We start from the raw sequence: 22000 nt of genomic DNA, 5'->3' as shown, positions 1-22000 counted from the left end.
TCTTTTTTTTTTTTTTTTGAGACGGAGTTTTGCTCTTGTTGCCCAGGCTGGAGTGCAATGGCGCGATCTTGGCTCACTGCAGCCTCTGCCTCCCAGGTTCAAGCAGTTCTCCTGCCTCAGACAGGTAGCTGGGTAGCTGGAATTACAGGCATGTGCCACCATGCCCAGCTTTTTTTTTTTTTTTTTTTTTTTGTATTTTTAGTAGAGACAGGGTTTCTCCATGTTGGTGAGCCTGGTCTCGAACTCCCGACCTCAGATGATCCGCCCACCTCGGCCTCCCAAAGTGCTGGGATTATAGGCGTGAGCCATCGCGCCCAGCCCACATGGCTCTTTTTAACTACCCCCCACTTCCAGCCATTCCATACTATGGGAGCACCTTGACTGATGATGGGGTTATGTCCTGATAAACTCATTATAAGTTGAAAATATTCTAAGGCAAAAATGCATTTAATACACCTGCCCTACTGAACATCATAATTCAGCCAGCTTACCTTAAACATGCTCTGAACACTTACATTAGCCTACAGCTGGGCAAAAGCATCTAACACAAAGCCTATTTTATAATAAAATGTCAGATATCTCATGGATTTTATTGAACACTGCATATTACATCAAAATTGCAATCGTTTTGCACCATGATAAAGTCAAAAAATCCTAAGTCGGGGACTGTCTGCACTATAAATTCTCCCAAAATGCCACCTTTGCCTACTGCTCTCCCTTCACCTGTAATGCTTTCCCTGTGCCCACTCAGTCCTGCTTCCCATCCACCTAGCTAGTAGCTTATTCACTCTTCAAGGCCCAGCCTGGGTATCAGCGCCTCCAGAAAGCTAATATGACCTATTGGAGCTGCTGGGTGCCCCCTGCCATGTGCACCTTGGGTTTCTCACCTTCAGACCACTCAGCATCCTGCATGTAATTGTTCTTTGTGTGTTTTATTTGGCTGCCTTCCCCACGAGGCCATAAGCACCTCGAGGGCAGGAATGGTGCTTCATCCAGCACGTTTCTCCAGTTTCCAGCCCGGGGCCTGGCTATAAAGCAAATGCTCAGTCCAGCATTGCGGAATGCAAGGGTAGGATTGAGCTAGATAGAGAGGAGGGGAGCACTGTGTGAGCAAAGGGATGGAGACAGGAATTCTGCACAGACGCTGCCATAGGCAGAAAGAGCCCACTGATGTTCCAGAGGAAGGCCAAGAGGGCTTGTTTGGACGAGACCCCAGGAGGTCTTGAGTGTCTCATCGCAGTGCCCTCCACTGCTGGTGTGATCTCAGGCTATGCTGGCCATGCTGAGGGCGAGGAGCAGATGGCAGTCTGCTGCCCTTGCTTGTGACCTCTGCCCTGCACAAGGTCCATCTTGACCCTGGGCTCTTTTTCTCCTCTCCTGCAGGTACGACACCATCACCAACCAATGGGAGGCGGTGGCCCCTCTGCCCAAGGCAGTACACTCTGCTGCAGCCACAGTGTGTGGCGGCAAGATCTACGTGTTTGGTGGGGTGAACGAGGCAGGCCGAGCTGCCGGCGTCCTCCAGTCTTACGTTCCTCAGACCAACACGTGGAGCTTCATCGAGTCCCCAATGATTGGTGAGAACCAGCGGTGTCCTCAGCCCAGGGCCAGGGTTGCATCCCTGCCTTGATGATTTATTCAGTATCCCATGCCCAGAAGTCAGGCTAAGCCCAACAGCTCTGCAGACCCAGATCTAGAGGGTGGCAGGAGTTGCCGAGCCCCCAGCTCAGGTGTCTGGAGAAGGGCAAGTGAGTCAAGGCTCCAGGTTCCCCTAGGCCCCGGACCCATCCCCAGGCCAATCAGTCACTTGTTGGAAGTCTTTCGAGCTTCCTTCCCTGGAGGGTCTTCTGGGAAAGAAAAGGAGAGGGAAGTCCAAGACAAGCTGCCGTGACCTGCCTGCTCTGCTCTCCTCACAGACAACAAGTATGCCCCCGCTGTCACGCTCAATGGCTTCGTTTTCATCCTGGGCGGGGCTTATGCCAGAGCCACCACCATCTACGACCCTGAGAAAGGAAACATTAAGGCGGGCCCAAACATGAACCACTCTCGCCAGTTCTGCAGGTGAGAGGCTGCGGCGCCTTGACTAGGGCTGGGACGGAGGAGTGGGAGGAGGAGGGGTGTGACCACAGTGATTTCCTGCCATCGGTGACCATAGCAATTCCCAGGCCCAGAGCAGTGGCCCTCCCCCTCCAACCACAGGAGTGGGCGTTAGCCCAGACCAGTAGGGTGGAGCCCACGGCAGCCTCTGGTCCAGGAGCCCAACCCCGGGGCTCCAGCTGGCCCCAGCTCCAGCAGAAATGAACCATTTCCTGAAGGCATCAAGGCTACCCTGCTCTCAGTGAGAGGTGAGGTCAGCTTCCCCCAGGACCACCTGCCCCATCACAGACAGAAGGCAGTGCCAGGCCAGAGCTGTGTGATGCCCTACAGGGACAAGTGACTTCTTGGGGGAATGCTCTGAGGACATGAACGATCCTGATGGCTTTGGGAGCTGTGCTCAGAGTCCCAAAGGCTGACTGGGCAAAAGCACACACAAACCCACCCCTGCAGGCAGAGAAGGTAGAGGGCTGAGTGTGGCTCGGTCCCCAGGCTTTCTGGCCCTGTGGCAGTGAGACACCAGTCCCTGCTCTTCCAGCCCCATCCTTTCCTGGACTAAGAGGAACAAGGAATAAAAAGGGGCCCCAAGGCCAGGTGCAGTGGCTCACACCTGTAATCCCAGCACTTTGGGAGGCTGAGGCGGGTGGATCAGTTGAGATCAGGAGTTCGAGACCAGCTTGGCCAACATGGTAAAACCCCGACTCTACTAAAAATACAAAAATTTGCCAGGCGTGGTGGCATGTGCCTGTAATCCCAGCTTCTCAGGAAGCTGAGGCAGGAGAATCGCTTGAACCCGGGAGGCGGAGGTTGCAGTGAGCCGAGATCGCGCCACGGCACTCCAGCCTGGGTGACAGGAAAAGACTCCGTCTCACAAAAAAGAAGGGGCCTCAGAAACCTCATTGTCAGGACTCCCATAGCAGATGCTTCCTGAAGACATCTTGTGCCTATGCAAAGGTAACTGCAGAATCTTCAGTGTGGGAATAGCATGAAGTACTTAGAGTGCCCATTGTTTGTGTAGCATAGCTAGAAAAGATATAACCTCCTACTAGTATGTCAGTGACCTTGGACATATCCCTTCCCCTCTCTGAGGAAGTTCTATCTGTGAAACAGGCGGTTGGACCAGACAACTGCTAAGCTCCTGTTGGACTGAGATTTTACAATTCTTGAGCCATACTTCCATGTCATGTACCCTAATGGTGGCAGTGTGCAGAGCACAGTCTGACTACCCCGTCCACTGACACAGACAACTGGAGCATTGCGCTCCACTTGGGAGGATGCCCGCACCTTCTCTGAGACTAGAAGTAAATGGGAAAGGGCCAGGCACGGTGGCTCACGCCTGTAATCCCAGCACTTTGGGAGGCCGAGGTGAACGGATCACGAGGTCAGGAGTTCAAGACCAGCCTGACCAACATGGTGAAACCCCGTCTCTACTAAAAATACAAAAATTAGCCAGGTGTGGTGGCAGGCACCTGTAATCCCAGCTACTCAGGAGGCTGGGGCAGGAGAATTGCTTGAACCCAGGAGGCTGAGGCAGGAGAATTGCTTGAACCCGGGAGGCGGAGGTTGCAGTGAGCTGAGATCGCACCACTGCACTCCAGCCTGGTGACAGAGTATGACTCCGTCTCAAAAAAAAAAAAAAAAAAAAAAAAGAATGGGAAAGACTTAACGGCAAATGGCAGAGTTAAGCTGGGTCTTGCAAGATAATCAGGTAATAGGTGCACCACAGAAGGAAAATATGAGGGCCCCAGATGGCATGAACTAAGGGAGAGAAGACTGGAAGCTTCAGGGTCTGGTAAGAAGTCCAGACTGATGTGTTCTCTTTAAGAGATTTCAGAAACGGGTGGAGCCTTTGAAAAGGTATGTGTCCAATGTCAGGGAATAGCCAGGAAGAAATGGCCATTAGCTGAAATGAAAGAGTGTCAGGGCTAGAAACAAGGATGTGGACGTCAGTGCAAAGAAGTAGCTGAAATGCATTAAGGGAGTCAGTGCAGAGAGGGGCCAGATGCTGAGCCCTCATGATGAGAGGAGCTGACTGAGACAACAGGAGCAAGCCAGTGAGTGTCACACAGGGAAGGGGTCCAGGCACAGCCATCGGTCACCCTGCAGAGCATGCCCGGCCCTTGCAATCCTGGGTGGGCAGCAGCACCAGGTCACACAGAAGCACCTTGGCAGGTGGAGCTCCCAGTCAAGTGGCTGACGTTCAATTCCAGCTGAGCTCCTTATTATTCTCTCTCGTCATTCTTGTGAGTCGTGTTCCCAATTTGATTTGAGCAGTAGGAAGGCTGCGTGTGCCACACAAGAGTCTCCAGAAAGCCTCAGTGACCTGAGCTGAGTGCCCGCACAGAGATCTTTCGTCTCCTAGCCATGGTTAGTCACTCTGGCGGGACAGGGAGGGAGCGCCTTCTGCCGCTCGCAGGGTGGCATAGCACGGCTTCCTGACTGGCCCTGGAGGACAGGTGTTTTTCTTATGCCAGTCCAGGTTAGAGGGCAAAGAAGGGCAGCAAGATCCCAGATGCCTTTTGCAAAAGGCACAGGCAGCCTACAACAGGACACAACGTTGAGAACCTATCTCCAGGGCCAAGTTGGAAGTGAAATGCCTAACTCTGTCCCCGCTTTCCCCCAACAGTGCTGTGGTGCTTGATGGCAAGATTTATGCAACTGGAGGCATTGTCAGCAGTGAAGGGCCCGCGCTGGGCAACATGGAGGCCTACGAGCCCACAACCAACACATGGACCCTCCTCCCCCACATGCCCTGCCCTGTGTTCAGACACGGCTGCGTTGTGATAAAGAAATATATTCAAAGCGGCTGACATCAGCAGAAAGCCCACGGTAAGACTGTGGACAAGTCTGGTGAGGCAAGTGCCACGCAATGATAATTTTCCAGCGACACCAACAAGAGGCCAACAAAACACAATCAAGGAACTCACTGCGCTCAACATGTTGAATATTCTCTACATTGAATGTAGAAAATCATCCTCGCCTTTGGATGAAACGGAGGCACCGCGCTTGGAGCCGCAGGAACCACGATCCCGCCACGGGGCTGGCTGCCTCCTGAACAGGGGCGCTCGCTCTGCCAGGTGCAATAGAGTTTCACGTATTTTTCAACTGGGAGAGAGAAGCTGTTTTTTCCTTCCTGCAGAGCAAGCTTGATCCCTAAACAACCATAGATCAGTTATCTTATGACAACATTAGGCATCAGGCTCTCTTGGAATAAGATCAAAGTGTCCTTATCACTTTGATTCCTACTTTTGTTTTTTAACCGATCTACACTTTCAGTGGCCGACAGAAAACAAGGGACAATACTGTGCATCACAAGGCCTAGGAGGCTGCTGGTCCCCACTGGGGCTGAAGAGAAGCCCAGCTGCCCACGTGGAGCCAGGGGTGGCAGCTGTGGGACAGCTGGGGAGCGGGGACAGCGGTCTGTCCTTCACAGGTTTTTCTACTGTGTTTTTGCTGGAGAAGGACAGTGATTGCGCTAGCTTTCTCTTACCCGGTATGAATTATTTAGATTTCTGAGGCATTTTCTTGATAAACAAAAGGCTATTTTTAAGTACTGAGAGGAGGAGCAGGCCACAAGAGGGATAATGTTGTGGGAATTCCCAAAGCTCTTTGTAGGTAGTGCCAGAGGGGGGCTTTTGCTCTCATTTTTCTATGTGCAGAATAGAGGATCTCTCCTGGGGTGGGCGATGCCCCCATTTTATTTTTAGAAAAAGTAACTCCCAGACAGCCCCGTAAAAGCTGTGCCCAAGGAAGAAGAGTCTGCTCTAGAAGGAGCCCGGTTCTGGCTCAGGACACCGGCCCAGCTCCCTCCATGAGGTCAAGCTGAGGACCAGGCCAGTGGGAAGGGAAGGAGGGAGAATAAGCATCTATAAAGCACAGGAGACTATTTTTGATATTCATAGCTATATATTAAGGCACCTGCCACAAGAGCTCTCAGGATGGGGACAGCCTTCTTAGTGGAGCCATGGCAGCAAGGCCTGAGGGCATGAGCAGAACCACTCTTCTTGTCACATACGAACCTGAGAAAAGGGAAGCCAGGAGGGAGGTCACACCATGGCTCAAAAGGGAAAGGCCTTCCCGCTTGTCCTTAGCCCCTCAAACCTCACACGGTCAACAGTTTCCATTCCAGGGCAGGAGAATGCTGCCGCCACCGCTGCCGCCACTGCGCTGTTGAGTTGAAGTTGGTACCAAATACACATTTACCACTTTTATATCTGGGAAGTCAACTTGCCATCATTTCATGATAACAACCATTTATAAGAGAAAAAGATAGGACACGCTTTCCATCGTTCAGTATTTCATGACACAAAATTCCAGTTCTAACATTGGGCATCAACTTCTAGCACTACGAGTGTGGCTCCCACTTGGACAAGATACCGAGCTTCGTTATGCAGTTTTTAATATTATTTATTATTTTAAAAAGTAATAAGCACAAAACTACATACATTGTATGTCATTTAAAGTATTTATGTCAAACAGGGTGCAAGTGTGAACCCAAGGACTGGAGCACAAATTCCTAACTGCCTGGGGCAGGGCTAATGTTAGCATTGGTGTGCGTCTGCCTCCAAAGGAGGTTCTAGTTGTCAGCGAGACTCAACACAGATGACATTGAAATTCCGTTTCTCTCCTCATCTATCACACTGGAGCAAAACTGGCTATTTCTGTGAATGATATAAAACAGGGTTCTCTGTAATGGTATTGTACATAGTATATGTTTATTAAGTTCTTGTTATATTATAATAAATATATTTATAGATCTAGACTTGGAAGCCAACGTAATCTTTGTGTGTCATCGTCCTGCCACAGGGATGCAAAACCTTTTCTACCCCTCATACATCAGCTGTATGGGTTCTCTTATAGACTTTAGTGCAGAACTTAATGATTAGAAAGGATGGGACTCCATATTGAGGGAAGGTTTAGAGTTGAAAAGCCAAGAAGACAATTGAAGGTAAAAGTTGAAAGGGACTTGGAAACACGCTGGCATTGGCTCTGAGGCTCTTCCTTTCATTGAAGTGCTCTTCTTATTACACTTGTGCAACTGAAAGCTTCAAAGCTGTTAGCTTCCCACTGGTATCACTGCTGTGCCAGGGACCCACTTAGAGCCACATAGCAAGTCCAGCTCATGAGCCTAAGAGGAGACACAACACACTTTCTCCAGGAAGAGGAATACAGGGTGATTTCTTTTCTTTTCTTTTTTTCTTCTTTTTTGAGATGGAGTTTCACTCTTGTTGCCCAGACTGGAGTACAATGGCGCGATCTCAGGCTCACCACAACCTCCGCCTCCCAGGTTCAAGCGATTCTCCTGCCTCAGCCTCCTGAGTAGCTGGGATTACAAGCCTGTGCCACCACACCCGGCTAATTTTGTATTTTTAGTAGAGACGGTGGTTTCTCCATGTTGGTCAGGGTGGTCTCGAACTCCCAACCTCAGGTGATCCACCCACCTCGGCCTCCGAAAGTGCTGGGATTATAGGCGTGAGCCACTGCGCCCAGCCAGGGTGATTTCTGTCCTATCCTAAAATCCAGTCAGGGGGCCTTACTGCCTTCTTCAGTCATGGCTGGGGCTGCTCTCTAGGCTGCTGTATAGACCTACCTTGCTATGCTAAGGACTTGCGTGCCAGGCTCCCTGGGGAGAAAAGGTAAAGCGCCAGATGGGAGCACCTGTCCTCTGGCAGGGAAAGAAGTTTAGATTTCACAGATTCGCAGAAGGCAGATTGGCCAGCTTTGTCATCCATGTGAAGAGCTTCACACCATTAATTCACAAATCTCACCAAGACTAAGGGTCTCCTTGCCAAAAAAAAAAAAAAATCGGAAGGTGGTGGTCAGGATAGGCGAGAGAGGGAGATGTTGAGAGAACTTGGCTGAGGCTTTATGGTGAGTGGACCATACTCTTGTCAAATAAATATTTGCAGTGATACCTTCAGTCCTAAAGGATGGCGAATGTCTAGAGGATGCCAGTCATGAAGAGCTGAAATTATAACTTGAGATAAAAATCAAGCAATCGTCTTGTTAACTCTTTTCCTGTCTACCTCATTTCCCTAAATCAAGAGAAACACATTCTCTGGGTCTACGAAGAGTCTGTGTATTTCAGACTTAACTCTGGGGGGTGAACAAATTGCATTTTGCCATAAAAGCCATGTGTGTCCACTATATCAGGAGTCCATGAGACAAAGGGGAGCGTCCAGGTGAAACCATCAGAGCTGATGTGGATAGTGAGAAAGTTCACTGTGACGGCCACAAACAGAAAATGGTTCACATTATGCATGTGTATGATTTTTTTTAAACCCATAGCCAAAATAAGAAGAGAACAGTCAGGAAAAATATTTGCAGTCCATATGACAAAGGATTTATCTCTTTATTAAAGAACCCATGTAATTCAATAAGAAAAGGCTAAGTGATTCCAACAGTTAAAGAGAATAGGTCTTAAACAGACCTAACAAAGAGGAAATGTTGCCAGTAAACAAACATACAACAAAAAAGCTCAATAATGGTAGTTGTTAAATAATGAAAATAATTGTGAGGTAGTAACATCTTTTAGCCACTAAATTAGCTCCCCAAACCTAAGAAAAATGGTGGGGAGAGGGACTCCAACTGCTCATGAGGAGCCGTGAACCCCATGAGCAGTGAAGGGTTCTGTCTACCGAAACAACACTTTTAGAGAGCAATGAGGCAGACGCCGGGTATCAGGAGCCACAGGAGTATTCATACCTGACCTGGTGAATCCACTCTGAGCATCCATGAGGAAATCATAAAACTATGAGAAAAGTCATGCACAGCTGCCCTCCATACCCAGAGGTTCCCCATTCAGATTCAACCAACCGTGCATGGAAAAAGTTGGGGGCAAAAAACCAATACAGAATAATACAAATGAAAAAACAATACAGTGTAACAACCAGCTACATTGCCGTTAAGTTGTATTAGGTGTTATAAGTAATCTAGAGATGATTTAAAGTACACTGGAGGATGTGCAGAGGTTATATGCAAATACTACCCCCTTTAATATCAGGAACTTGAGCATCCAGGGTTTTGGTATCCCTGGGGGTCCAGGAACCAATCCCCTGCAGATGCTGAGGGATGACCGTCATAATAACTTGCTCTCATTTACTGACACTAACAACATGCCCGACACTGTGCTAAGCACTGGCTGCATGAAGCCTTCACAGTTCCGTGAGACAGGTAATACTAAAGACATGCCGCCATATGGAAAACACTTAGAAAAGGGAAAACAAGTATATTTTTATGATTGTGGGTATGTGATATACATATATAAAGATATATAAGATATACATCTAAAGATAGGTAAGATGTGTATCTTTTTAATGACCAGATTTGCAGTCAGAAAAATACTATTAGTTGTATTCATGGAATTGTGGGCAATTTTTCTTCTCTCTTGTCCAGAATTTCTATAATGACATTATTTTTATAATAAAGACATAAATATATATTCTTTTAAAAATGGGTAGTGAGGGACAGAGAGTAATCTTTCCACAGAATTTCTTTCTTTTTTTTTTTTTTTTTTGGAGACAGAGTCTCACTCTGTCGCCCAGGCTGGAGTGCAATGACACGACCTGGGCTCACTGCAACCTCCGCCTCCCGGATTCAAGTGATTCTCCTGCCTCAGCCTCCCAAGTAGCTGGGATTACAAGCCCCTGCCACCACGTCCAGCTAATTTTTGTATTTTTAGTAGAGACGGGGGTTTCACCATGTTGGCCAGGCTGGTCTCGAATTCCTGACCTCAGGTGATCTACCCACCTCACCCTCCCAAAATGCTGGGATTACAGGAGTGAGCCACCGCACCTGGCCCTTTCCCCAGAATTTCAGTCTGAGATTCTCTTTAGTGAAGATCATCTCCTATTTTGGGTACCATAAGCAATGGAGAAGTTAGAGAGGGTTCACTATCAAGTAACAAAGACAATTACAAATAAAAAATATGCTGCCATGTATTCGTGCTAAAACTCTGGAATGGGTTATTAAGATCCCTGCACGTCTCCTCTAATTGAACCTTAATATACGTATACAACATAATTACACACATTAACTCATTCTATCCTCTCAACTACCCTAAAAGGCATAGGGCCTCATCTTCATCCTTTAAGAAGAGGAAACAGTCTCAGAAAAGTGGCTTGCCCGGTTATAGTTAGGCCATGCCCCAAGTGCTCTATGTACACTGTTGAGTTTCATGCTCATTACGGTCCTGCACAGGATGGTTATCCCCATTGCAGGAGTGAGGCCGCAGGGCCCTGAGACCTTAAGCAGAGAGCAGGTTTACAGCATCTCAGCCTTCAAACCTGGCTCAGTGAGACTCCAGGAGCTTGCACTACACAGCCCCTCCAAGTCTGCCTGGAGTTTTTAAGGCACAATCCTCCCCAGGCTACCTCAAAAATCCGTAATAAGAAAACAGAGAACTCTGTGAATGGGATAGACATTCAGCTCTGTTAAAAACAGTCCTCTTTAGAAGTGGTTTTAAAAACACCTGGTGAGAGTCTCAGCAACATAATGAAGGCTTTGGCTTTAAACAGAAAACCTGGGACTGGGGTAAGGAAAGAGTCCTCTCACTGAGATGTGAGACCACCCACTGCCGCCTCATTAGAAACTCCTGCTGTGAGCCTGCACTGTGTGATGGACTCTCAAGGAGTTCCTCACATGCTTGTGGAACCACAGCCTCGGCCTGGGAGAGCAGAGGAGAGGGGAGAACAGCATAAGTGCTGACCACAGCAGCCTCGGCCCCAAAGGGAATATCATGACCTTGGTATCCAAGGATACAGAAAGTTTTCCCAGCTGGGTCAAGGAGCTGAATAACATAAGGACTCAACTCCAAGAAGCCTGCTGTTTTCACATGATGGTAAAAAAACTGAGGTGTGCTGTTGGGAGTAGACAAAAAGAGGAATCCCATGGATCTCTTTACAAAAAAAAAATAAGACTCCAAGAATGTGTGTTCACCATCCAAACTTGCCATGCATGCACTCTGCTGCCCACTCTGGAACATATGCAGGTCATTTGGGTGTGTTTCCTCCTAGAAAATGAGGACAGCCTTTGAGTGGCTCATACTAGGTCGGTAAGACTGCCTTCTCCACCTCCCACCGTGGGCTGCCTCGCCCTGGTGTGCAGCACCAGCCAGATTACCCCAACTCCACTGGCAACAGCACATGAAAAGGTATAAGCAAGTGTGCTGCTGTAGCCAGCCCTGCAGCCTACAGATGACTGAAGAAGTATTAGGTTGGTGCACAAGTAATGGCAGTTTTTGCCATTAGAAGTTTTAGTTAAAGGGTTTTCTTTCACTACGTGTACAGAATTCCTTCATTCTCAGCAAAGCTGGCCACTGCTCAAGTACAAACCTGGGCACCAGAGGACCCATGAGCACTGTCTCCTTAGGGTGTTAGCCCTGGGACTTTACGTTCCTGTTAGTACAAATCAGCCACTGACGCTCTTCAATTCACCCCCTAAATTCTCCAGTCACTTTCTATCACCACTGCCTTATTTTTAAACCCTTATCACTTCTTGCCCTAATTGTTGCTATAGCCCCTTTTTTATGGAGGTTTTTTTTAAAGTAACAGCTTTATTGATATATAACTCACATACCATACACTTCACCCTTTTAAAGTGGTTTTTCAGTATATTCACGAATTGAGCAACAATAATCACTAATTGCAGAACACTTTCATCACCCCAGAAACAAACCTGTACCCATTAGCATACTCCCCATTCTCCCCAACCCCCAACCCCTAACCCCGGGCAACCACTAATCTACTTTCTGTCTCTGTGGATTGCCTATTGCGAACGTTTCATAAAAATGGAATCATACAATACTTGGCCTTGTGTTTCCGGCTTCTTTCACTTAACAAAGTGTTCTCAAGATTCATCCATGCTGCAGCATGTGTCAGCACTTCATTCTTTTATGGCTCCATATTATTCCATTATACAGATACACACAATGGATATATATAAAAATGAATACATTTTGTTTATCCATTCATTAGTTATTGAACATTTGGGTTATTTCCACATTTCGGGTATTATTAATAATGCTGCTATGAACAGTGGTATACAAGGTTTTGAGATTAAATAAATTTGGGAAATGCTAGGTTTATCAAGGTTAAATAGGTTTCTTTACTACAGATTTCTCAGAATCAAAAACACACTGACATTCACTCTAACTTTACTAAACTGGATACAAAAGGCAGAGTTTTCCCAACGTATTTGGCTATTACCCCCCAACCCCAAGTTTTCTTCTCTTCTAAATTATGATACAAGCTCAAATAATGATATGGAATTCTGAGGTCAACACATTCTGCCCTCATTCCTGAAAGAAGTACAACAGAAAGTAATTGTAATCTTGTGAAGACTCAGAAGCAAATTCTAATTTAGAATTCTCAGAATACTTTTTTTTTTTTTTTTTTTTTTGAGACAGAGTCTTGCTCTGTCACCCAGACTGGAGTGCAGTGGCACGATCTCGGCTCACTGCAAGCTCCGCCTCCTGGATTCACACCATTCTCCTGCCTCAGCCTCCCGAGTAGCTGGGACTACGGGTGCCCACCACCACGCCTGGCAAATTTTTTTTTTTTTTTTTTTTTTTTTTTAGTAGAGACGGGGTTTCACTGTGTTAGCCAGAATGGTCTCCATCTCCTGACCTCGTGATCCACCCGCCTCAGCCTCCCAAAGTGCTGGGATTACAGGTGTGAGCCACCGCACCTGGCCCACAAAATATTTCTTAAGAAAAATCAATATAGGGGCCAGGCACGGTAGCTCACGCCTGTAATCCCAGCACTTTGGGAGGTCAAGGCGGGTGAATCACTTGAGGTCAGGAGTTCAAGACCAGCTTGGCCAACGTGGTGAAACCCTGTCTCTACTAAAAATACAAAAATTAGCTGGGCATAGTGGTACATGCTTATAATCCCAGCTACTCGGGAGGCTGAGGCAGGAGAATCACTTGAACCCAGGAGGCGGAGGCTACAGTGAGCCAAGATCGCACCACTGCACTCCAGCCCGAGTGACAGAGCAAGACACTGTCTCCAAAAAAAAAAAAGAAAAATATATGTATTTTTACATGGTAGCAGAAAGAATAAGATTTTTATTCTCTGAAGTTGATAAAATCCTTTTCTGAATGCAGCAAAATGTTTCATAGGAATCATCTGTCCAGAAGACTTCAGTCTCTCTCTACTCATATTGTAATACTTTTAATTGAAAAAAATCCAATAAACACACCTACAATAACTACTCTACATATAAACTAAAACAACCAACCCACACATCCAATGACAGCTGCAAAAGTGTGACCTGACAACTTCTGGAAAAGGCTCTTAGACATTTTATACTTTGTTAATTTTGAACAACATGACAATCTTTTTAAGTCACCTGCAGCAAAGAATAATCAGTCATTTGTCCCACCTATATTTAAAAATTGAAAACTTTCACATTAATTCTAGTATTGTCATTAAAATATCATTGAAGGCCAGGCACGGTGGCTCACACCTGTAATCCCAGCACTTCGGGAGGCCAGGCGGGTGGATCACAAGGTCAGGAGATCGAGACCATCCTGGCTGACATGGTGAAATCCTGTCTCTACTAAAAATACAAAAAAATTGGCCAGGCATGGTGGCAGGCGCCTGTAGGCCCAGCTACTCGGGAGGCTGAGGCAGGAGAATGGCATGAACCTGGGAGGCGGAGCTTGCAGTGAGCAGAGATGGCACAACTGCACTCCAGCCTGGGCAACAGAGCAAGACTCTGTCTCAAAAAAAAAAAAAAAAATCATATTAAAGCATAAAAATATTTTTTAATATTTGTATTTACATTAACATTGGTATTAATAGACAGCCAAAGTTGCATCCAATTCTAGCCATAAAATCTTGAGAATGTAGGGTTGCTTTACTGTTTCTGTGGTTAAATACTGAAGCTCAAACAATGTGGAAATTAGTGTAAAGAAACATTCCAAAGATTTGTAACTGATTTTTTACAGTGTGATAGGCAATTACTTCTTTCTTTGGTCCATTTTAAACATAATCTGTTAAATTTCTTTATTAAAGTATGATAAACTACAGAGCTGACAGCTTACTGATGTTTCCATTAAATATATGACATAAGTTCAGACTCCCCACCACAAATAGCCTTTATTTCAGTAACATACTAAGTATAATGTTACTGTGGATTGTCACATTTCTTTCTAAAGGGATGTTCTGTTTGCAAAGTCTTGTTAAAATACTTTGCACTCATTAAAATGCTAAAATAGAAATTTGTAATTAATTTCCAACACTTTCTCAAGAAACGTTCAGCTATAAGAGTAACCATACACAATGTTTAGAAAGACTATTATCTCATATCAAAATTCACTTTGCTTTGTTGCCACAGTGAAATTGTTAGAAAAGCTCTGTGCTCTATGTAGATCCCATATTATAGACACATGCTATTTATGTATTTTTAGGAATACTTGCAAAGTTTCTTGAGCCTATGATCTTCTTTGTGGCTCTTAAACTGCTGCGATGATATAAACAGCAAGGTTTATTGATTTACCATTTGTTGAGAAATTGGAAATTCCAGGGCATCTAATAATTTATAGAGATCAGGTATATTAGCCTGCACCTAATGTGGGACCTTTCATTGTTGTTGTTGTTGTTGTTGTTGTTGTTGTTGTTACCTGGATCTGCTCTACCCATGCAATCTCTGGCAGGCCTCCATCTAGCACATTCACATGGTCTACTACTGCATTTGCTCTTTAGTTTCATTAGAGACATTCAGTTTCTTGATCCTTTCCATTGCCTCCCAATTTAGCAGCCCCACCCTGGTTTCACTTCCCAAGAATGGAATTCTTCTCCCCCAAATTATCTGACTTTCCTAACATTGTCATCTTTCTGTTGGATAAACAAGACAAAACTGCAATCCTAACTTAATTCAACTATCAGCCTCCTCTGATGTTTCATTTGGGGTGACAGCTGCAAACAGAGGAAAAAGCCCACATTCACACAGACTGGTGCTGGTGCCACTATGAATACATGGACCCCACCTCCAACTGTGCCCTCACCTTACTCTCAGATAGCTCTCTTTCCTATTTCCATCAGTGACTGTGCTAAATCTTCACTTCTCTCCTGTGAGTTTCCTACCTAGAACCTGTTCTTGGCAGAAGAACACACCTTTTCACCAAAATAACTTAGGAGGATGGAGGCGAGGATGGAGGCAGTGGCCACACAGTGTTTTTAATCATCCACAATTGCCCATTAAAAACAGAGAAACCAGGATGAAAAATCTAAAGACTACTGGACAACATCGAAAATAAAATTGAATAGTAAAGACTCCCTGGAACTCCAAATCCCAAGTGAGTAGGAACATGCCATTAATACCTACGAGACTCTGTGGTACACCTGTGTGAGGAAGAAAGTAGAGAAAAGTAATTGGCATGGAATGGAACTGCGAACCCAACAGGGACTCATGGGAATGCACAGGGGCCATGCTGAGGAGAGCAGTGGGCAGTGAGAGGAGCTTTGTGCCCCAGCTCTTGGGGTAGTGCAAGGGTTCCATGGCAAGGATGAGCCTTGTGAATCCTCAAAACTAACCAGCCCAAGCCTTCTTCCAGGACAGAGCCCAGATTAAGGAAAAATTACCAGGGAGAGAATCTGAATTGAACAGCACAGGGACAAAAGAAACAAAGAAAAAAGAGGTCCAAATAGAAGGAGGTGACGGGAGCAAAGTGAGATTTCAGAAAGTCAGCAGCCATTTATTTCAACACTTCACAAAAATAACAGGAGAGAGCGCTCCAGAGCCATGAAATCCAGGCTTCCTTCTAAAAGTTCAAGAAACATAATTCCATGTAAAAATAAGCAACAAAAGGATCGAGAGGAAATACTATATAGATATAAGAAAAGACTTCAAAAGGAGAAGGCTACCCCATAGGCAATAAAAGCACTGCAGAAAAACATGGCTACAAAAGAAAATGATAACCTAGTATCTTCAACACAAGCAAAAGGGCATGTGACAATAATATAGGAAATGAAAGAACAATATAACCCCAAAATTGGGAAAACTCACAAATGAAGTAAAATAACTCAGGGAGAATTAGCAAAAAATTATTTTAGAAATGCAGCCTAAACTAGAAAGGATGTAACAGTGAATAAAAAACGAATAATGCCTTAAGACAAACGGAAGGGTAAAAAGAAGGGCAGGAAATTTTTTTAAGTAACAAAGAAATGAAGAAACTTCTGGCTCTGGTTAAGATGGTGTAGGTACATTCTACTGCATCTTTCCCATTGATTACAGCTAAAAATCTTGAACAGGAGACAGAAAACAATTATTAATGGGCTCCGAGAAAATTTTTTTTTTAGAAGTCAGTAAACTGGGTAGGAAAAGGAAGTCAAAGAATAACCCACAGGGTGGGTTTGCCTTTTACTCCTTATCTCCTAGTTTATTCTCTAGGGCAGCCAGAACCCCAGAAGAAAAACCCTCTCTCATTACACTCTCCAGACCCAGACCCAGGTGAGCCCTAGGAAAGCATTAGCCTCCTCACAGCAACAGTGGCCATGATAGCAGAAGTATTCCTAAGGGTTCTTGTCTCTCTGGTCAAACCACCAGGAAAGGGGTGTCTTAGGAGCCTGAGAGTCAGGGGAAGATCACAGAGAGTAAGGAGCTGGAGAAAGAGGTCCTTCCAATTATTGCACAAAATCCTGAGCTGCCCATGTGTAGGACTGACCAGGACCAAGAGGGAAAAGGCTGTGAGATCTGAACTATGATGTAGGCCACCACCAGGTTCTTAGACTTGCCCCTGCGTGGTGCACATGGAGAACTGTATTAGTGTCCTAGGATTGTTATAAAAAATCACTGCAAACTTAGTGGCTTTAAGACAACAAATTTATTATCTTATGATTTGGGAGGTCAGAAGTCTAAAATGGGTCTTAGGAGCTACAACCAAGGTGTTGGCCAACCCGTGTTCTGGAGGCTCTAGGGAAGAACCCACTTCCTTGCCTTTTCTAACTTCCAGAGGCCGCGTGTACTTCCTGGCTCCTGGCCCCTTCTTCCATCTTCAGATCACATCACGCCAACCTCTGCTTTGGCCATCACAGCTCCTTTTCCTGATTCTCCTGTCTCTCTCCCATGAGGATCCTTGTGATTACACTGGGCCCACACACTAATCCACAATAATCTCCCATCCTTTATCACATCTGCAAAGTCCCCTTTACCACATAAAACAACATATTCACAGGTTCTGGGGATTTGGCCATGGACATCTTTGGGGAGCCATTATTCAGCCTAACACAGAGATTGAACATAAAGGCACTACAGAGCTTTGGAAACTAAACTGACAATGGAAACACAGCCCACAGGAACTAGGCCAGGACTTTTGGTCTGGACCTAGCCGAGTTGACTGTCTGCTAAAACAAAAAAGGTCAGCCTTCTTCCCAAGACTGTAACAGGGCCCAGAACAGCATAAAGAATATTCCAAATATTCAGGACACAATCCAAAATGACTTGACATACAAGGAACTAGGAATACATTAAACAACCCTAAGGAGGAAAAGCAATCAAGAAAGCCAACCACAAGACTGCTCAGATGCTGAAATAATTAAAAACTTTAAAAGAAATTCTCAGCTCCAAAATGGCAGCGTAGAAGCAAGCTTGTTTCACTTCCCCCACTCCATGCAGAAAACCAAAAACAAATATACAGTGCCAAGACCATCACCAGAAATATCCCAGAACTCATATATGAAAATGAGACAGTTCTCAGGATTGCAGAGAAGTGAAAAAACTCCAAGCAAATGGTAAGAGAATAGGACTTCCACATCCATGACACCCTTTCCCCCATTCTGCCTGGCACCAAGCACGTGGAAAACTTCCCCCCAACTCACTGTTTCTACACCAGGAAAAGTGAGATTAAGGTGGACAACCAGCTTCCCCACCATCTTAGGTTCCTGGCAGGAGTCCTGTCCTTATCTTAACCCACAGAAAGCATCACAAGTACCTAAAGGGAGAAATATCCCTGAGGACTGGCAGAGACAAAGTGGGAAGGCAGGACATCCCCAGCCCTGGAAACTGCTCTGTAATTCTGCCAAATGAGACACCAAAGCAAATGTCTGTTAAGCAGCGCCATGCTGTAGGAGGTTCATCCCACACGTCCCCTGGGCACGAGTCCTTAGCCAACCTTCCCACACGTTCTGGATATCCCCTTTGGGACCTCCCTCATTTGAAAGGGCAGCTCTCCAATCATTTACTAGGGCTGAGGTAAACCTGGGCTTAAGGTGCCGCTAAAAGCCAGAAAGGAGGCAGTGACCTAGCAGCAAAAAAACCTCTGAGCTCAGGAGCAAGATGACTGACTAGAAATACCTGGCATTCATTCTTCCCACAAGAAAGGGCAAAAACAACAAATAAACAGCTAAGAATTGACTGGAGTGTCAAAGGGAGAGTGCTGGAGTACAGCAGAGGAGTGTAGACCTACCTATGGTGATCAAAAGTCCAGGAGGGCAGGCCAGGTGTGGTAGCCCACACCTGTAATCCCAGCACTTTGGGAGGCTGAGGCGAGTGGATCAGTTGAGGTCAGGAGTTTGAGACCAGCCTGGCCAACATAGTAAAACCCCATCTCTATTAAAAGTACAAAAATTAGCTGGACATGATGGCACATGCCTGTAATCCCAGCTACTCAGGAGGCTGAAGGAGGAGAATCACTTGAACCCAGGAGACAGAGGTTGCAAGATCTCTACAAGAGACTGCGCCACTGCACTCCAGCCTGGGTGACAGAGCGAGACTCCGTTTCAAAAAAAAAAAAAAAAAAAAAGTTAAGAGGGCAGCGTGGAGGCACCCAGTGTCTGCAGCCCTGTCTCCCCTGCCCAAATCAGATCTGCGTGGAGTCAGGAGGGACTTCCCATCACAGGGAAAAGGTAAGCAGAAGATCCCCATCAACCCCACTGCCACTGCTGATGCCTGCAGTCCTTACAAAAAGAGAATCCCACAGTCTCCCAGTTTGGAGAGCTGCCTGGAATTCATCCAGTTGCACTGCCCCAGATTAGGAACACAAAGTGTGCCCTCCACACCCCCACCCCCACCCACTGTGAGCCAAGCTGCTGCAGCACTCTACCATCTTGAGACCAGAGCCACCTCTGAAGTGCACCCTGCTCTGCAGGCCAGTAGCCACTGCACCTCTCCAGCACCAGGGTTCCATCTTCATTCCACCACATCCCAGCAGCATAAAGCCCCAGCATCAGCTGTAACACTGGGCCTGCACAGTAGGAGACTGACTCCCACCATCCTCACTTTCAGCCAGAGGAACAGTGTGGGAGTCCTGCCCAGGGTGAACCTGCTCTTGAGCCAGCCAAACTGCTACATGCCCTACCCCTCAAGCCTCCAAGCAACTGACACATTTCCAGGTCAGCAGAGCAGCTAAACGCCTGCACCCAGGGCCAACATAATAGCCCTGAGGTGCCCCGCCCCATGCAGACAAGTCCCTGACCTGCTTAATGGCCCTATGCCCACAATCAGAGCATGACAAGCAGCTCCACGGATTGCCCCTGGCAGAAATGGCCCCAGGCCAGCTGATCAGCTATGTGCCCATACCCGGGACTGAGAAACAGCTCCATAGGCTGCCCCTGGAGGTAAGCCCCAAGGCCAGCCAAGTAGCTGTGCACCAATGTCCGTGGCCTAAGAAACAGCCCAATGGGTCACCCCCTGCAGACACATCCCCAGGCCAGCTGAACAGCTGTGTGCCTACATCCTAGGCCTAAGAAACAGCCCCATGAGCTGCCTCAGGCAGACATACCCCTAAGCCAGCCAGGCAGCTGTGCAACAATATCCTACCATATCCTAGACCTGAGAAGCAGCCCTCTGGGCCACCACCCAGAAGACAGACTCCAGGCCAACCAAGCAGCTGTATGCCCACATGCTAAGCCAGAGAAACAGTCCCATGGGCCATGGTCAGCAGACCTGGAGACATCTCCAGGCCAACTGAGCAGTCATGCGGCTGTGTCCCAAGCCTGAAAAATAGCCTTGTGGGCCTGCCCCCAGGCCAGCCAAGTGACCAACACAGGGAGCCCGACCCCAAGTTGGCTGTCCCACCATGTGCACACACACACACCCTCAATCTGAGAAACAGGCTGGTGAGCCCATCCCTGGCAAGGCTGGGCCACTATTGCCACAAACTCTCTTGGCCTAGGCCACTGAGAAATTTGCAAACACCACTAGTGTGGATTTGCAGCTGAAGAAACTATATGAGGACTACACTACTGTGTCTACCTAGAACCAAGGCCAATGACCCCCACCAAACTGATACGACATGACCCATTCATACAAATAAATCTTTCCCTATGAAACCTACTCCATAAAATTGGAAGAGGCAACTTGTCTACTAGATCCATAGAAATCAGCATAAGGACACATCAACCATGAAAATGCAAGGAAACATGTAACCTCCAAAGAAAACAATAATTCTATAGGAACAGATCCCAATTATAAGAAAATATATATGAAATGCCAGAAAAAGAATTCAAAATAATCTTAAGGAAACTCAGTGAGATACAAGAAAATAAACATAGATAACAAAATCAGAAAAACAATTCATTATTTGAATGAGAAGTTTAACAAAGAGGTAGTTAACACAAAGAACCAAACAGAAATCCTGGAGCTAAAGATTTCAGTGAATGTAAAAATACAACTGAGAGCTTTAACAACAAACCAGACCAAGCAGAATTTCTGAACTCGAAGACAGGTCTTTTGAAATAACACAGACAAAATAAATAATAATAAAGAACAAAAAAGAATGAAGAAGATTTATAGGACACCATTAAGCAAACAAATATTCATATTATGGGCATTCCAGGAGATGAAAAGGGAAAAGTTGAGTAAAATGTATTTAATGAAATAATAGCAGAAAACCTCCCAAGTCTTGGGAGAATGATGGACATCTAGGCCCAGGAAGCTCAAAGAACCTCAAACAGATTCAACCCAAACAGATCCTCTCCAAGACACATTATAATAAAATTGACAAAAGTTAAAAAAGAAGAAAAAGTTTTTAAAAGCGGCAAGAGAAAACTGTCAAGTCACATGTAACAGAATCTCCATTAGACTAACAGCAGATTTCTTAGAAGAAATCTTACAGGCTTTGCAAACTACTCATCTGACAGGGGATTAATATCTAGAATATACAAGGAACTGGAAGTCGAGACTGTGGTGAGCTATGATTGCACCACTGCATTCCAGCCTGGGTGACAGAATGAGATGCTGTCTCAACCAAAAAACAACAGCAACAACAAACAGGAGAGAAGAAAAGAAAGGAATGATTACTGAAAACTTCCCAAACTTGGTAGAATATATTAACTTACAGATATACAAAGATCAGCAAATCCCAAACAGGTTAAACTCAAAGAAATCTATGCCTAGATACATCATAATCAAGTGGCCGAATATCAAGACAGAAAAAAAAATCTTTAAAAGCAGCCAGAGAGGCTGGGCACGGTGGCTCACGCCTGTAATCCCAGCACTTGGGGAGGCCGAGGCGGGTGGATCACGAGGTCAGGAGATCAAGACCATCCTGGCTAACACGGTGAAACCCTGTCTCTACTAAAAATACAAAAAATTAGCCAGGCGTGGTAGCAGGCGCCTGTAGTCCCAGCTACTTGGGACGCTGAGGCAGGAGAATGGTGTGAACCCAGGAGGCGGAGCTTGCAGTGAGCCGAGATCTCGCCACTGCACTCCAGCCTGGACGACAGAGCAAGACTCTGTCTCAAAAAAAAAAAAAAAAAAAAAAAAAGCCAGAGAAAAACAATGCATTATATATAAATCATAATTCAAATGACTGTGAATTTCTCATTAGAAACCATGGAGGCTAGAAGGCCATGAAATAACATTTTAAAGTGCTGAAAGGGCAGAATTGTCAACCCAGAATTCTAGGTCTGGTGAACATATTCTTCAGAAATAAAGGCAAAATAAAGAAATTCTCAAATGAAGG

The 22000-nt window shown here is 46.0% G+C and overlaps 1 protein-coding gene across 2 annotated transcripts in view; it reads left to right on the top strand.

Annotated features, from left to right (window-relative positions):
• The window catches only part of KLHL29 (kelch like family member 29), a 322364-nt gene extending 315508 nt beyond the window's left edge, over positions 1–6856 (top strand). For both annotated transcript variants that reach the window (XM_031008275.3, XM_055377528.2), the window contains 3 exons: positions 1384–1577; positions 1917–2061; positions 4721–6856. In XM_031008275.3, coding sequence (XP_030864135.1) covers positions 1384–1577; positions 1917–2061; positions 4721–4904 — 523 coding nt within the window. In that variant the 3' untranslated portion in view covers positions 4905–6856. The remainder of the gene's footprint in view (positions 1–1383; positions 1578–1916; positions 2062–4720) is intronic.
• Positions 6857–22000: the final 15144 nt, after the last annotated feature.

Source organism: Gorilla gorilla, chromosome 12 (genome assembly GCF_029281585.2).
Source record: "Gorilla gorilla gorilla isolate KB3781 chromosome 12, NHGRI_mGorGor1-v2.1_pri, whole genome shotgun sequence".
Classification (NCBI taxonomy): Eukaryota; Metazoa; Chordata; class Mammalia; order Primates; family Hominidae; genus Gorilla; species Gorilla gorilla.
This window is presented reverse-complemented; position numbering and strand designations above follow the sequence as displayed.